Source organism: Monomorium pharaonis, chromosome 8, assembly GCF_013373865.1.
Source record: "Monomorium pharaonis isolate MP-MQ-018 chromosome 8, ASM1337386v2, whole genome shotgun sequence".
In the NCBI taxonomy this organism is placed as follows: domain Eukaryota; kingdom Metazoa; phylum Arthropoda; class Insecta; order Hymenoptera; family Formicidae; genus Monomorium; species Monomorium pharaonis.
Genome location: NC_050474.1, coordinates 18,002,343 through 18,020,701, shown reverse-complemented (window position 1 = coordinate 18,020,701; position 18,359 = coordinate 18,002,343). Strand labels below are relative to the sequence as shown.

The 18,359-nt window shown below is 34.2% G+C and overlaps 1 protein-coding gene across 1 annotated transcript; it reads left to right on the top strand.

Moving 5' to 3' along the window:
* Nucleotides 1–673: 673 nt before the first annotated feature.
* On the top strand, nucleotides 674–14,124 carry LOC118646944 (the record flags this gene model as incomplete). Its single annotated transcript, XM_036290896.1, has 2 exons — nucleotides 674–824; nucleotides 11,318–14,124. Coding segments are annotated over 2 exons (432 nt in total), but the record flags the coding sequence as incomplete, so codon positions are not given.
* Nucleotides 14,125–18,359: the final 4,235 nt, after the last annotated feature.

Genomic DNA, 18,359 nt, shown 5'->3' with positions numbered 1-18,359 from the left:
CCTCGGCATTTTGCCATGATTCTGGAGTTTGGCCGTTTTCTAGGTATTTATTATACAACATGTACAGCGCATTTCAAGTTGTGTCTTCTTTTATAATCATTTCGGCCGTAATTCTGTTTTCGCCTCGGCTCTTCCTATTTTTCAATTTTCTTATCGCTGCTTTGAGTTTTTCTTGTAATTTCCGATATTTCCGCCGATTCTACATTTAGGACTGTTTTTCTGTCCCGGGGCCGTTTCCATCGTACTGGATATCGTTTTTTGTACAGCTTCTCATAGAATTTTTGGTTGTTTTTTAATATTTGGTGTTTCTCATATACGAGTCTTATATACGTGCGCGCAGCACTTTTGCGCAGAATCAAATACATAATTAATAGATATAAGACTTAAATATACTGTTTGCTAGTGCAGACGTTAATACCTGAACTAATATTCACAGTAGCAAGACTGCAGAACTCTTGCGAAAGTTAAATTCTTCAATCACATATATACATCGCGTACAAGTGGAGATTTGTGATAGTATTAAATTACTCGCATTTAAGTATAGAATTTTGAACTTTTTTGGAAGCAGATTTAGAATAAAAAATGATTGGTTTAATAATTAGACATTAAAATTAATAAATAAGATATAGAAATGGAAGAAACGGTGGCATTGATTATAAGTCGTGCATAATTTAAAAAAAAAGGTGGCATAGCAATTGAAGATCTAAACGATGAATTCGAAATTCTCGTCGGAGAATCTATTCCTTATTGTAGATTAGGATTTGCGAGTCTTCGTGCGCTTTTGCGAACTATAGATGGTTTGGAGATAACTTGGAATAATTTTGGCGAATAAGTTCTTAAAATAAATGATTTTAAGATCTCTCATATCAATAGACTTATTCGCAAGCAAAACATGAATTATTCCAAGACAAGAGACAAATATAAACAATTTATGCGAAATGATGGCAAAATTAGAAATAATAATGAACGTAGAGAAAGGAACATATTAACTTCGAATAACGATTGTGCCATAGACGAAATCCATCAGTTATTGAGCCACATCCAATAACTTGATTTATTTTGCGCATTTCAGCAAAATTAGTTTTAATATATCCTTTAATATATATATATATATATATAATTTAATTCTAAAATGCATTTTATACGTATTTTATACGTATAAAATACGTACAAAATTTTAACTCACTTTATTAGTATGCCTTAAAATTGACAAAGCAAACGGAAATAATCTACAACTTCTTGGATATACTAAAGAAATTTTAATGTTGAATAAAAATAAAGTGCATGTTTGATAACTTATGAGAATGAACTAAATAAATTAACAGACTTGAAGGTATTTAGTGTACGTGTCAAATTAGTGGACTGCTGCAATAAGGAATATTGATTAAAAAAACAGCGAACAAGTTTACTAAAGGAAGTTGAGAAATAATTTAACAAGTAATAATATTATACAATTTGCACACAAGTTATATTCGGAACACATAATTTATTCAAGAGACAATTTTTATGTCACATAATTCCAATAAGTCGGAACGACTTGGTAATATATAAAGATATTAATTCAAATAATGAAATAAATTCAGATTGATAACACAGATTTCACATAACAAAAATCGTTGATATGTAAGCACTCTTAAAATAACAGTGTTGAATTTATAATTTAATTACCAATTCTAACCACTAATCGTCTGCCTTCTCTAGGCGGCCGGCTCGATGACAGTACAATTTTGAAAAATGGAAACCGTCCAGAAAATCAAGAATCTAATATCTCGATTAATTTAGGTTGCAGTGCATTAATTTTGGTTTTTAAATTAAAACATTCAATGTTATTAATTATATTTGATCGAATGATCAATTCATACGGTAAAGTACCATGATTAAAATCTTTAACTTTTGGTAAATTTCCAATTTACACAGTTTTTTTTATCTTTTTTTATCTTTTATAAAGAAGGTTAGATGAATATAGACCTATTTGAAAGTTTATTATCCACAACCATTTAGTGCGTTAATTTCTAACGATTGCAGGGAATAAAATACTTATTAGGCGACAATATTTTTTAATGGTTTTTGAAATATAAGCGATTAGAGTTTCGACAGAAAAATTGCGATGTTTACGTTGCAATGCGTATGCGTCGTGTCACGTCTTCCTAGTTTGAAATTTATAATCTATAACGATTTAGTATGTTAATTTTTGATATCGATTACAAGGAGTGGTATAGTTTTGATTATGCGATATTTTTTATTGCTTTAGGAGATATAATCTGTTAAAGTTTTGGCAGGAATAATTTTAGTGTTTAAATTGCAATGTCTACGCGTCGTTACGCCTTTCTAATTGAAAATTACTATCTTTAAATATTTAATGCGTTTATCTCTTTATAATACCTTTTAGAAGGAATAGAAAGTTTTTATTAAGCGTTAATATTTTTTATTTATTGTCGAGATATAAGCGATTAATAAAGTCTTGGCGCGAAAATTTTTGGCATCCACGTTGCAATGTGTACGCGTGATTATACCGGCATCAACATAGTCGCATCGACGCTTGTCTCAGTTTGGGCCGTCACTACCGCGGGATCATAGCGGCATCATCACAGTTGTATCGACGCCCGTCTTAATTTGGGCAGTCATTGCTGCGGGATCATAACGGCATCAACACAGCCGCATCGACGCTCGTCTCAGTTTGGGCAGTCACTGCCGCGGGATCATACCGGTATTAACACAGTCATATCGCCGCCCGTCTTAATTTAAGCAGTCATTGCCGCGGGATCATAACGGCATCAACACAGCCGCATCGACGCCCGTCTCAATTTGGGCATTCACTGCCGCGAGATTATCACTGGCATCATAGTCGCATCGACACCAGTCTCAGTTTCGGCAGTTACTACCGCGGGATCATATCAGCATTAACACAGCCGTTTCGACGCCTGTCTGAGTTTGGGTAGTCAGTGCCAGCGGATCATCATCGGCGTTACCATAGCTGCATCGATGTTGGTCTCAATTTGTGCAGTCAGTATTGCGAGATAATTACCGGCATCAACATAGCCGCATCAACGCCCGTCTCAGTTTAGACAGTCAGTGCCGTAAGATCATCATCGGCATCACCATAGCTTCATCGACGCCCGTCTCAGTTTGGGCAGTCACTGCCGCGGGATTATAACGGCATCAACACAGCCGTATCGACGTTCGTCTTAATTTGGGCAGTCATTGCCGCGGGATCATACCGGTACCAACACAGCCGTATCGACGCCCCTCTCGATTTGGGCAGTCAGTGCCGTAGGACCATAATCGGAATCACCATAGCCTTATCGACGCCCGTCTTAATTTGGGCAGTCAGTGCCGTAGGACCATCATCGGCATCACCATAGCCTTATCGACGCCCGTCTTAATTTGGGCAATCATTGCCGCAGGATTATAACAGCATTAACACAACCGTATCGACGCCCGTCTCAATTTGGGCAGTCATTGCCGCGGCATCATACCGATATCAACACAGCCGTATCGACGCCCGTCTTAATTTGGGCAGTCAGTGCCGTAGGACCATAATCGGAATCACCATAGCCTTATCGACGCCCGTCTTAATTTGGGCAATCATTGCCGCGGGATTATAACAGCATTAACACAACCGTATTGACGCCCTTCTCAATTTGGGCAGTCATTGCCGCGGCATCATACCGGCCTCAACACAGCCATATCGATGCCCCTCTCAATTTGGGCAGTCATTGCCGCGGCATCATACCGATATCAACACAGCCGTATCGACGCCCGTCTTAATTTGGGCAATCATTGCCGCGGGATTATACCGGCATCAACACAACCGTATCGACGCCCGTCTTAATTTGGGCAGTCATTGTCGCGGGATCATAACGGCATCAACACAGCCGCATCGACGCCCGTTTCAATTTGGGCAGTCATTGCCGCGGCATCATACCGGCCTCAACACAGCCATATCGATGCCCCTCTCAATTTGGGCAGTCATTGCCGCAGGATTATACCGGCATCAACACAACCGTATCGACGCCCGTCTTAATTTGGGCAGTCATTGTCGCGGGATCATAACGGCATCAACACAGCCGCATCGACGCCCGTTTCAATTTGGGCAATCATTGCCGCGGAATTATAACGGCATGAACACAGCCGCGTCGACACCCGTCGCATTATTGGCAGTCACCGCTATGGGATTTTAATGACATACGCGTAGACGCGTTGTCGGTGCATCATACAGTATTGTTGGTATTTGCAAGGTCGTCATTAGTCGTACAATTACAACGTGGCTTTATGAGTTAGAGCTCAACTAAAATTTACTCCACCGAAATTGTGACCACGACTTCGAAACTCGAGCTTCAACGCATCATCGTTTCCTCGACAAGTGAGGGAATGTTCTCGTAATAATTTTTGCGGTAACCAGTAAAACGACAGCTATTTGTGTCACAGGATCACGCCACAAAGCTCAACGGTTTTCACTTTTTCTTACGGAAAGTTAACAGCCGCATTGCGCACCTGCGCCAAGGTCCGTTTAACTGCTGTCTTGTATGAGTATCACAGAGCGATATTTATATTTTCAACGTCATAGTATACCCAGGCGTGGTGTTTATCTGTGAAATACGACGATAAAATTTTAACGTTCGGAATTGTTATAGGAAGGAACAGCTTGCGGACATTCTGTATGCGCCTTTATACGTTTATAATTAAAGAAATATTATCTTAAAGGAGTCCGCGTTTACATCTTTGTAACACCGATTAGAACGAATACAATAGTTAATATTATAACCGTCAATATTTTTTATTCGCTGTTGAAATATAAACGGATTAAAGATTGTGCGTAAAAATTTCGGTGTTTGCGTTGCAATTTGCATGCGCCGTAACGCATTTCTAATTGAACAATCATTATCTATGAACATTCAATTCGTTTATATTTTTGTAACACCGTTTGGAAGGAATTGAATAGTTTTTATTAAGCGTCACTATTTTTTATTCGTTGTCGAAATATAAACGGATTAAAGATTTTGCGTAAAATGAGGCAATTGCGTTGCAACGTGTATACGTTGTTACGCATTTCTAATTGAAAAATCATTTTTTTTAACGTATAATTCGTTTATATCTTCGTAACACCGTTTGGAAGGAATAGAACAGTTTTTATTAAGCTTCACTATTTTTTATTAGTTGTCAAAATATAAACGGATTGAAGTTTTTGCGTAAAAAAGTTCGACGTTTGCGTTGCAACGTGCATGCGCTATTTACACGCATTTCTGAGTGAAGAATTATCTATGAACATTCAATTCGTTTATATTTTTGTAACACGGTTTGGAAGGAATAGAATAGTTTTTATTAAGCGTCACTATTTTTTATCCGTTGTCGAAATATAAACGGATTGAAGATTGTGCGTAAAAATTTCGGCGTTTGCGTTGCAACTTGTATGCGCTGTAACGCATTTCTAATTGAAGAATTATCTTTAAAGATTTAATTTGTTTATATCATCGTAACACCGTTTGGACGAAATAGAATAGTTTTTATTAAGCGTCACTATTTTATTATTAGTTGTCGAAATATAAACGGATTAAAGATTTTTCGTAAAAAAATTAGGCGTTTGCGTTGCAACGTGCACACGCCGTTACGCATTTCTAATTAAAGTATTATTATCTTCAAACATTTAATTCGTTTATATCTTCGTAACACCGTTTGGAAGGAATAGAATAGTTTTTATTAAGCGTCAATATTTTTCATTAGTTGTCAAAATATAAACGGGTTAAAGTTTTTGCGTAAAAAATTTTGACGTTTGCGTTGCAACGTGCATGCGCTATTTACACCCATTTCTAGGTGAAGAATTATTATCTTTAAGATATAATTAATTATATTTTCGTAACACCCGATTGGAAGGAATAGATTAGTCTTTTAAAGCATGAATATTGACATTCTTCCGTGGTAATAAACTTTTAATGTTGGACATTATTATCTTGCAATTGTTGACCGAGATGCTTTTACACATTGCGCATTGTGAACTGCAATCAAATGTACATATAGCGTTTGATTGTATTTTGTACCCATTGACTAATTCAAAAATAGTTTCATTTAATATATACTTATTTAGATCAGACGAAGAATAGTAATAATTCAAAGAGTAATAAATTTTTTCTCAATTTTTGACTTTTTTCTCTGGCTTAATATTTAACCATTTCTTTTGATAAAGCAATATTGAATCGAGTTTTTTTATCTTTACATAGATGTTGCGTATTCCATTCAAAATTGTTGAAGCAACTACTATCACTCTCATGATACAAGTCAGAAATATCTATCATCCGTTTCACTTAGAATCTCATATTTTCTTTTCTAAAGTCATTAAAATTATTGAAATTAGTCACATTTTTTATGTTTTTATATGTTTTGAAAATGTCATGCCAATCTTGAAAGACACACATAAAAGTATAATATAACAGGTTTTATTCGATTGTCTCCTGTTGCGCATGTCTCTCCAAATTGAATTAAATTTAGATTTTAGTTGACTTGTTTGATTGTCTCAAATTTCAGGTTAATTAAAGTTTATATAATTTTAGAATTAGATATTGCAGCACGAGGAGTCATTTTAAAGAAAGTAATAAAAACGTCTTGCACTGATAGGGAATTTGTATTGATCAAAGGGTTTTTTTCTCCCATATAATTTTAAAATATTGCGGTTAGAAGCTGTACCAAAATAAGAACATTAATTTAATTGTCAGAATAATCTACATTATTGATTTGTTAATAATTTAATCTCATTATAAGTCGTCAACCGTGCCGAAATTATAAATTTCTTTTAGTGCTAAACAACTTCCAAAGTTAATTTGTGAATCAAGATCTTGAAGTGTCAGAAATCATCGCCGTTATATATTGTTATAGTTGATGGAGACATCAAAAAACTGCACTAATCTGTGTTTCGTGTCATTGTCAATAAATTAATACTCGTACTGTGATTCAGTTCACTAATGTTTATTTTTTAATTATTACAAATATATCGTTTGTTTTACTTTAGTTTGTCACACATTCGTTAACAGTTTACACTTTATAATAGTTATTGAATATTGATTGGCTTTGATTATAAATCTACGATTTCGCTTAGGGATAGCAACACCCTGAGTTGTCGAAGCACAGACAGCTATTTTTACAAAAATTCGTGTATTTGATCCTGTTTTGGAAAATCGGTTCTTTTGAGAGTGGCTTCCCACTTATCTAACGTTGTTTTTGTGTATTTTCTAGAACGTAAACGATGGTCTCCGGTGTTGTCGACACGTTTAACGCGTTTGAGGAAGCGAGGTGTTGTTGGGCTTTATAATTAATTAGGAACTCGATGACATAGTCATTGATAGCAGCATATTTTTTAATTTTTTTTTTCCTTTCAGTAATTGCTGCTTCTTGTAAACGTATAAAATATGTGAGCTCGAGATTTTTTTTACACAAATTCATGTTTAATATAGTTTCTTATTTTTTTGGTTTGTTTTTTCTTTTTCGGCAAATTTATAAAAAATAAATGATAGTTCAATCATTCATATAAATACATCCTTCTAATTACATGTTTTTTGTTTGTATCAGTATACTCTCGTTGCAATATTTAAGATTGAAAGTTGTTCAGTGTTTGTAGTTTTTAAAATTGTATTTTGGTTTCTAAAAAAATAGCAACATATTAGTCACAAATACTATATAAAAAAAAAACAAAAGCATCTAAATACAAGTATATATTTATAAATACATGTATGTATTTTTCTTTATTATTATTACGAGGGTTGTTGAAATGAAACTGGGACTTTTAAGTTCATAAAATAAAAAAATTAAATTATAAAAAATATCTTATAATTAAAGTAAATACTTACGGACAATTTTGTCAACGTCTGCCGTTAATAAAACGGAGAAGAAAATAAAGATTTTGTGTTTAAAATAAACACATATTTTAATCAAGATTATAATAGAGAGAATCATGAGACGTCGCTAATGTCTTATACGGAATTTGGTTCTTTCACATTTTGTCTCTAAAAGTTATGAATAATTTTGCAGCACTAAAATCACTCGCGTCTAAATGAATAAAATCTAATAATTCTGTTCGAACATCATAAGTTTGAGAATCGACGTACCGGACAAGAAATGTTTATCTATTTATCATTACTAATTTGAAGTTTCATCAATAAAAATGGAAAATTTGTTATGCGTCTAAGTATCAACTAATTGTTCCTGTTCGCGAGTACACAAAAGTTTGTCTATAATTTATGGTGTTTTTTTCCGATTCATCGTCATATTTTGCAAGACCTCTGGATCTTTCCCGAGGTCTTGAAAGAAAATCAATTCTGCCGTTTGAAAAGGAATGTTTTTTTTTGGCTATTAACGCTGCAAATTTTATTTCCGCGGTTTTTTTCGATTCTCAAAAGACATATATAGTCGATTCTTTATCAAGTCTATTTAAATTTCTTTTCTGACACTCAGAAATATGTTTCTTTGTGTCACAATTCCGCTTAAGCGCATCGAGACCACATCGAAATGTTTAATTGCAAAAAGAGCAAAAACAATGAAATGGATAATTTGGGATTTTTACTAGCTGTAGCTTTAATTGTTTATTTTCAAGCCATGAATAGCAAAATTTCCTTTTGTTAAATTTCTTAGTTGTTTCTTTAGCTGAATTATTCAACATATTTTTTAAATAAATCTCTGATTCGGCGTGCTTAGAAACGCGTGAATTGCAAGAAAACGTTTTTTGGCAAACAATACAAAAATATGAACAATTGTCATTTGGAATCTCTTGAATTCAAGATATATAATTATCATTTTCCAACTAATCACGACAAAATTAAAATTTTTTTTAAAACTTTTTAAAGCGGTCTTCGGTATGTCTTCTTTCGCAACCGGTATCTGGTGGTACGCGCGTAGTAGATCGATGGTCGTGAAAATTTTACATCCTTGCAATGTTTGCGTAAAATTTTCAATGTGGCGTACGGGGTAACGGTCTGGGATTCGTTCGTGCATTCAATGCGCGATAGTCGCCGCATGGTCTCCACTTCTCGCCTTTCTTTGGTTCTAAATAAAAATTTATATGTCACATCTTATATATATACATAACTTATAAATAAACGATTAATATACAGTCTTCGTTGAAATATAAAATCAACTTTCAAAACAAATTAATTAAAAAATATTTTCTTTATAATTAATAGTAATGCAAATTCATGGAAAGTCGTTTTTTGATCGAACTTATGTAGTTTTCAAAGTAGAAAGCACTAAACTTATCTAATGGACCATATGTCAGACCTTACGTCAGAACATAAATATAATAAGTTATGTATGTAATGCGACATATATTGTTTACCATATAAAATTTCAAATAACATGACAAAATGATTAAGAAAAGATTTAGCAAAATTTATTAGTTTCTCATTCAAATTTGGACGTATAAGAATTGTGACAGCTATGTGTAGTGTGAGAAAATGAAGATATATATCTTGCTTTAATACATGTCTCAATACAATGGGTCCTGATATAATAAAGAATTTCTAAACTCTACTGCTTTCTATTGCTTAACATCTTTTAATGATCTGGGTTTTCTAACAAAATTGTTCGGTTGTATTTTTCGGCAAAATTAACAAGTATGATTATTAATGAATCTTGAATGAGTCCGGATGCAAAAGGATTTCTAGTAATTTAATTTTATTATACATTTGAGTCTATAAATAATTATATATATAAGAATAGGTGATTACATTATAGGCGCACTGCACTCGATCTTGACAAGTGCACTGCATCCGTGTTTTACAGGCGCACGGCACCCGAGCATTATTGGGTCACAACAGTTTTTTATCCACACACAGTAATTTTACAATCAGAATATAGGAGTAACATTGAACGATAACTCAAAATTAAAATCTTAATTACTAATGTAATTAAGTAAATAAAAACTTAATTACTAATATAATTAGGTAAATACTTAATTATTTAATTATTAAACTTATTTAATTGAAACTTACGTAATAAATTGCAAAAATCTGGGAAAAAAAATAAATATAAATTATTGTTTTTTACTAGTTTTTCACATATTGTGAATGGCTTTTGTTCTTCTTTTTGTTCACAGTTTGAGTGGTTCTTTCTTTCATAAGTTTTCGTTTTATTCACTAGGTGTTCTAATTTTCCAACTTCTTTAAAAAGATCTTTGGTCGCTTCTAAATTTTCTCTATCAATTTTATCGGCTACAAAGTCCGGCAAACCAACTGCAATAATATCTATTAAAGTACCAGTGTCGATTGTTTTTCTAGCCTCTAGCAAGAATTTTTTTTTTTTTTATTGCATAATCTAATAAGGGAACTCATTTGGTATTTAAATATACTTAAGGAATGGTCGCAGGTAGGATTTGTGAACTTTCTTGCGACGCTTGTTGCTGCTGACTTTGCTGTGGCCTGTTGCTCGGCCGCGATGTCCACGGCTGTGGCGGCTTTTCTCCCACCATTTCGCTGTAAAAATAAATAAAAAAGTAACATTACTTAATAAAAATTTATTTAAATAATTTATTAAATAAAATTTTTCTATTTACGATTTTGTTCCTCTCTTAACGTGGCCGTTGAGCCCACGTGTCCCGGCGCCTGTAACCCTAATGGTCCGGGTGTAATTTTTGTAGCATTAATACATAATAGAAATTAAATTAACAAGTAATAATTTAATAGTTTTAATATTAACAAGCCTTTACAGAGGTCTATAATTAATAACAAGATCTATAAATTTTGTAAAATACCTTCTATCTTCATGTCCTCTGATCTCGGAACTTGCGACCCTGACGGTCCGGGCAATGGAGTGATATCTGTAGCAGCAAGTTGCTGCTCCAGAAGATGCACTTCCATTTTTGATAGTCGTGCTTCTGAAGCAGCAAGTTGCTGCTTCAGAACTTGCACTTTTGCTTTTAAAACTTCCATTTCTTTTTCTTTTATTTGTTTGTCTGTACCCATAAGGATGAAATAATATGAAGATACCTTAATATTGATATTATAAAATATAATATTTAACATAATGTCACGCTTTTTGACTCATTTGGATTATCATTTTTCAGTTTTAAAATTGTTGAATTGATTAAAGACACATTTGATCTCGAATCATATAATCCAAGAACATGTGTTGTTCTTTTAATAAAAAGAATAATTTCTTATCTTCTATTATCGGTTTTTTCAATAAATTTACATTTGCTTCAAGAGTTTCGATCTGTTAAACAAAATGAAAAATATTACTTTGTTACATAAAAATAAACTGCACTTCTAAAATAAAATAATAATTTACTTTAACTCTATCTTTCTCTACCCGAGCACACAATTTAGCTTTCATTTTTTCTGACTCATCACTACTTATCGTGATCTTTTGTTGTCTACTATAAAGACATATTACTACTATTTCGAATCGTGTTGTGATTTTTTGCTTGGTTCGGTTGATGTTTACAGCAACGCTACTTGCGACGAGATGATACGTGATATGACGGAACTCTTGCAAGTTCTCCGGTCCAAATTTCATCTTTCAAACACGGCCATTACTATCTGTACTTTTTCACCTTTGGCCAATCTTGGCATTCACGTTTATAAGACACAAAACTTGGCGCTTTTTTCCTTCAATAATTGAATAAAATCTTTGGCGGATGATCCGGCCAAACGAGATTCTTCTTTTGTCAACTATCTCGTAATAGATTTGTACCAACATTACTGAGTTGATGGAGTAACGCAAAAGGCTTTCCATCTTAACTTGAGGTATTTATAATTTGATCTTGTTCTTTTAAATATCTTTTTTGATAGGGTCATGAGGCTTCTCATTTTTACAAATATCATTAGTTGGTTTGATTTTGCTCCAGCGTAAATTCTGTTAAGGGTTTTGTTTCGTTCTGCTGTTAGGGATACGGCATATTCTGACACCTTTGTCAGTTTCTTTGTAAGACGTTTCTATACCTTTTATTATAAAGTTTTTGTATAGGCATAATACTTTTCCACTGTTCACTCGAAATAATAATATCAAATTCCTCAGAAACACGATAACTTGAATCATTTTTTATTGCCCCGATAGAGTAAGATGATATTTTAGGCGAGACTTTAGCATTTTTGATATTAAAGTTCAAAAAGTTTAGTAAACTTCCTTAATTTTATCTCTGAATCTATCCGTGTTTTTTTCAGATTTACACGGTCTATTTTGATTGATTATCGTATATATGTGTTTTATATTTAGATTCTAGATATAAAGGTTTACAAATTATAAATGATTTGTTGAATAAAGTTTTTATTTATTTCTTCTCTCTACGTTCTCCTCTCTTGGGAGCACATGGGATGGGTCGGTTGTAGATTGTTTGGTTGTTTGCTGCTGCAGATATTCGAGCTTTTTCTTTTAGAGCAAGTTGTTCTAAAAATTTTACTTTCGCTTTTAAAATCGCAATTTCTCTCTTCTTTCTTATTTCGTCTTCTGGATTTATATAAGCATATATCAATTTCATTTTCGTTTACATTTAAATTTAGTTCAACAGTTTGTCTTGTTCGTGAAGAAGTACAACAACATTTAATAGTTTTCTTGCAACTTGGTATGTCTGTAAATAAATGCAGTACTGCATCAAATGCACAAGTTTGATAATCTTATTATCGATAGTGACGTTTTTCTTTCAATTAAAGGCTTTGTTAAAATGTTATGACGTTGACCTCTCAATTGGCGCTTTCTTTCATATGAATGATTCTTTTCTTTTACATTGAAAGCGGTAAAATGTATTTTTACATTGACATTATTGCATGGCTTACGCATTATCGTACCTAATATAAACGCGTTACATTCTTTACAAGTACCATAAATAGATAAATAATATTTTGCTGAATAAGACAGACTGACATCATGCTTCTTAAATAATATCGTACAACTGAACTTTTTCTGCAGCCATACTTTTTCTCTTACGACATCTGTCCAGTTGCTTTGTAAGACGTGTCTATACCTTTTATTATAAAGTTTTTGTATAGGCATAATACTTTTCCACTGTTCACTCGAAATAATAATATCAAAGTTCTCAGTAACACAATAACTTAAATCATTTTTTATTGCCCTGATAGAGTAAGATGATATTTTAGGCGAGACTTTAGCATTTTTGATATTAAAGGCTTCCTTAATTTTATCTCTGATTCTATCCGTGTTTTTTTTTTTTTCCAGATTTACACGGTCTATTCTAATTATCGTATATATGTGTTTTATATCTAGATTCTAGATATAAAGGTTTACAAATTATAAATGATTTGTTGAATAAAGTTTTTATTTATTTCTTCTTTCTGCGTTCTCCTCTCTTGGGAGCATATGGGATGGGTCGGTTGTAGATTGTTTGGTTGTTTGCTGCTGCAGATATTCGAGCTTTTTCTTTTAGAGCAAGTTCTAAAAATTTTACTTTCGCTTTTAAAATCGCAATTTCATTCTTTGTGACAATTCCTTTCGTAATTCATATTGTGTAGCAGATTATTATTAATAAATACGATATTACAACTTTTTACATCAGCTACTTAGCGAATAATACGAACAATCATCGTTTGAACAACAATGTCGTAACACGAATCGTCGTCGCTGACCTTACGTGCTTATTCGTTTGAAATAAAGTTTCAAGAAGCAAGCCAATTCTCGCAACTCGTTACAACGAGTTACTAATACACGGCATGTACAAATCCGCATTCGAAAGTTGCTGCGAAAGCTTTGATCATCAATTTTCAAAAATACAAAGTCTACACATTGTTTTTACATATTGTATTATATATATAATATTATATTAAGCTTTAGATTTTAGATCAAGTAAACAAGTCCTATAGAAGTAAAACGTATCGAATTTCATTATCAGCGATATTCATTTTTCCATATAAATTATTTTAAATCAAGTTCGTTAAAAAGCAGCGATTTAAATCTTGGTATTTTTTTCATCTCATGCGATGTTGATTAAAATAAACTTTAAAATAATATAATTTATGAATATTACCATTGTGTTTTTATGTATACAGCTACGACACGCTAAGTAGCATGTCACAATCGTCGCGTGCGATCTCGAGAGCCTTAAATATAGGGAAATTCGATACGACGACGAGAGTGTTTGCAACGACCGTCGAAAAAGCCGTGATAGGTATTGATACGAATTTCATGGGAAAAAAATGATTGAAAATGGAAAAAACTATAAATATATAGATACACAATATATACGTACATATATATATATATATATATATATATATATATATATATTATATATTAATAGAAAGGAGAGAGAAGAATTTTTGCCATAACACTTTGTCCATTTTTCTATATGAGTAGTTTGTTGCATTCGTAACACAAATCCTTGGCCTTGTAAATTGTCCTCTTCAATTATTTTTCTGACGAAAAATAACCCCCTGTTTTCACGGTAGAAAGTACGTGTATGTACATCGCAGAAATCGAACGAAATCAAACTGAACGAAATCAAAACTTGATTTTTACGTCTTTCATGACTCTTTTTCTCATCCCTTTCTCCTCTATGTTTTCTCTATCTGCCTATTGAAAGATAATCTCTTGCGGTTCGATTTCTACGATAGCGTGACCACTCTTTACGTAACGACAAGACTCTGTAAAGCTTTGTGGGGCTCAATAGAGAGTGATCTCAAGGGTGGATTTAAGAATTTGTGAGTGTAGGAGTAACGTTAAACGATAACTTAAAATTAATATCTTAATTACTAATGTAATTAAGTAAGTAAAAACTTAATTACTAATACAATTAAGTAAATATTTAATTATTAAACTTGTTTAATTGAAACTCACCTAATAAGTTGCAAAAATCTGGGAAAAAAAATAAATATAAATTATTGTCTTTTACTAGTTTTTCGCATATTGTGAATGGCTTTTGTTTTTCTTTTTGTCAGTTTTTCACAGTTTGAGTGATTCTTTCTTTCATAAGTTTTCTTTTTATTCACTAGGTGTTCTAATTTTCCAACTTCTTTAAAAAGATCTTTGGTCGCTTCTAAATTTTCTCTATCAATTTTATCGGCGACAAAGTCCGGCAAACCAGCTGCAATAATATCTATTGAAGTACCAGTGTCGATTGTTTTTCTAACCTCTAGCAAGAGTTTTTTTTTTATTGCACAATCTAATAAGGGAATCCATTTGGTGTTTAAATATACTTACGAATGGTCGCAGGTAGGATTTGTGAACTTTCTTGCGACGCTTGTTGCTGCTGACTTTGCTGTGGCTGTTGCTCGGTCCCGGCTCACTCGGCCCCGGCTCACTCGGTTCCGGCTTGCTCGTTAATATCAATCGTTATGTTATAGTTTCGTTTTGTACTTTTAAACGTTTAGCTTTCTGTCTGCGAGATTTTACAGCATCCATTTTTCTTTCAATTAAAGGTTTTGTTAAAATTTTACGACATTGATTCCTCAATGGCGCTTTTTTTTCATATGAATGATTCTTTTCTTTTACATTGAAAGCGTTAAAATGTATTTTTACATTGACGTCATTGCATGGCTAATGCATTATTGTATCTAATATAAACGCGTTATATTTTTTACAAATACCATAAATAGATAAATATTATTTTGATCTTTAATTTGTCGGATATTTTTCTTTTTAGCAAGTCCGTCAAATTTTTCCCACTCTCCATTGGGTCGCTGGCACAGTGCTGTATAGTGTCCTATACCTTTACCTACGGTGCCCACATATCTTATAATTCCACATAATTGCTTTTTTTCATTTTCTTCATTTGTTAGATATTTGGGTATATCTTTTATCATATATTTTTTGGTAGCAGCTATATCTATTATTACTAAAGCATCTGCAACATTAAAAGAAAATATGAATAATTATACAATAGCAATTTTAATTCATATTGGTCTACTTCCGTAATTTTCCGAGTTTCTTCTCGTAAATATAACGGACCGCATTTTGTAGTTTTTTTGCCTTTTTTAAAACTACATAATAATCATATTATTAATAACGGTCTAAAACGTTCACACGTTGTTCTTTCTAACAATAAAGTTTATTATCACAATCCAATTCTTGTGTCTGATAAATAGTCATGGTTTTTTCTTTAATCACGGAGACGTTCTTCGAGTTATTTCTGGTATAAGTTTATCAATATTTAAAGTGATTTCTGGATTTTTTTTCTTTTAATTTATTAAAGGTTTCATACCAAAATTTTCTTCTCTCTTCCATTTCGGAATGATGGTCACCCTATAATGGACAGCTATTTAAAAATAATGCACAAGATAATGACTGACACAATAATATCAAATTGTATATTATCAAAACTTAGATTAGAATTTTTTTTTTCTACTAAAATGTGTTTCTTTAGGTTCTTGTTGGCGGCATAAATAGCACATTTCGGCGCCATATGAACAAATTATTCTATTGCAGCCATCTTTCTTAACAAAGGGTTGATTGCAACGCAATTTTTAATTATTAATTTAGTCATCATTTCTGTGCGAACTCCGATTCAACACTTCCTCTCATCCAACACTCCCTCCTTCTGTAGGTTGAGCAAGCTGGGATGTTGTTTTCTTAAGTTCTCTTTTTCTTTAGTCTTCTTTAGTCCTCTTTAAGTCTCTTTTTTACCTAAATAAATAAGATACAACATTAGTTAAAATAAGTTGAACTTTTAGTTCATAATTTTCGCATTGTTCTTACAACAGTCAAGGAATGTTTTTTCATTTTATTAGCTAATGAAACCGACATAAATCAATTATCGCAAGTAATATTACGATCGCTACCATACACAGGTTCGGACAATTTTAGTACATAATACGTTGGCACTAATTTTGTTGTAATTTGTCCAACGTACGGTTCAGCATTGAACATGTAACTCGTTTGTGTTGTGACGATACGTCACTAAGTCCCGGGCCGACCATCCGCCCCACCACGGGACTCGGCGTCTACGGACGCCTCTCCCGAGAGTCTAGTACCCCCGTCGGGAACCGATCCCACCACGCTGCTGGGAGCGCGTGGGGATCGCCCGACGGGTATAAAAGCCGAGCTCGATCAGGGTCGAGCACCAGTCCCGTCCTGTCGACTGAGTAGGTCTCCGGACCACTCTGACGCCCGGTTCTCGCCGGCATTCGACTATCCTTGTGTCCGCCGACGGAGCAGGCCACCTGGCCGTTCTGCCGCCCGGTTCTTGCCGGCATTCGGCTATCCTCATTGTGCCAACAGAGCAGGCCACCTGGCCGTTCTGCCGCCTGGTTCTCGCCGGCATTTGGCCATCCTTGTATCCGCCGACGGAGCAGGCCACCTGGCCGTTCTGCCGCCCGGTTCTTGCCGGCATTCGGCCATCCCTAGCGTTCTTCACGGGGCCGGTTACCTGGCCGCCCTGCCCGCCCGGTTCTTGCCGGCGAACACGGTTCGCGACCGCGTCTAAGGTGCCGCGCACGAGCGCGCTCCCGTTCGACTGACATCGTTAGGTTAAGTTGTACATCATTGTATATACCCGCATAGTCTAAGTAGAACATAAGGTAGTATAAGGAATATGTAAGATAGGATAAGCCTTATAATAAAGATCTATTAATTTAACATCGGTGTGCGCAAGTTGGTTTCCCCCCTTCTCTCGAATCCTGGTACCCGGCGAGCCTGTCCGAGGCGTTCGGGAAAGGCGAACCGTCACAGTGTATTATTACACATAACAATCTTGATATTGTACTTATTACGTTTATTCGCAATATAAACACGTGTGTGAAAGCGGCCACGAAAAGAGAGTAATTGTTCGTCGATCGTTAGATTTGTCGATGGAAAATAGAATTTTTGACAGTTTTTTATAAAACTATCCCATAACTCTTTTATTGGCGCTACTCATTGAGATATCCGTGGGATCGCCTTTGTCTGTCTGGGATAATTTGGGATATCCTCAGGATAAAGTGTGCTGTGTGGGTTAATGGCTTTAAAATAAAAATTAAAAAAAAATAATTGTGTAATATAATTATATATATAATTATATTACACAATTATTTTTTTTTATGCAACATGTTATATTACTAGATTTTAATAAAAACTAATATTATATTTGCGGTAGCCACGCGGGCCACGCCCGCCACGCCAGCCATAGCCGCCACGCCCGTCTCGGCCTCCGTGGTGGCCACGGCTGTGGCGGCTTTTCTGCTATCGTCTCGCTGTAAAAATAAATAAAAAAGTAACATTAATTAATAAAAATTTATTTAAGTAATTTATTAAATAAAATTTCTATTTACGTATTTTCGTGTGCTTCTCTGTTAATGCCTCTCTCGTGGGCGTTGAGCCCACGTGTCTCGGCGCCTGTGATCCGGACGGTCCGGGTGTAATTTACAGAGTCCATCGAACGGGTTCGAACAATTAGAGACGAAATCATAACGCTACTGTCACGCGGCGGCTTTCCCATCCGACAATGGGCCTCAAACGAC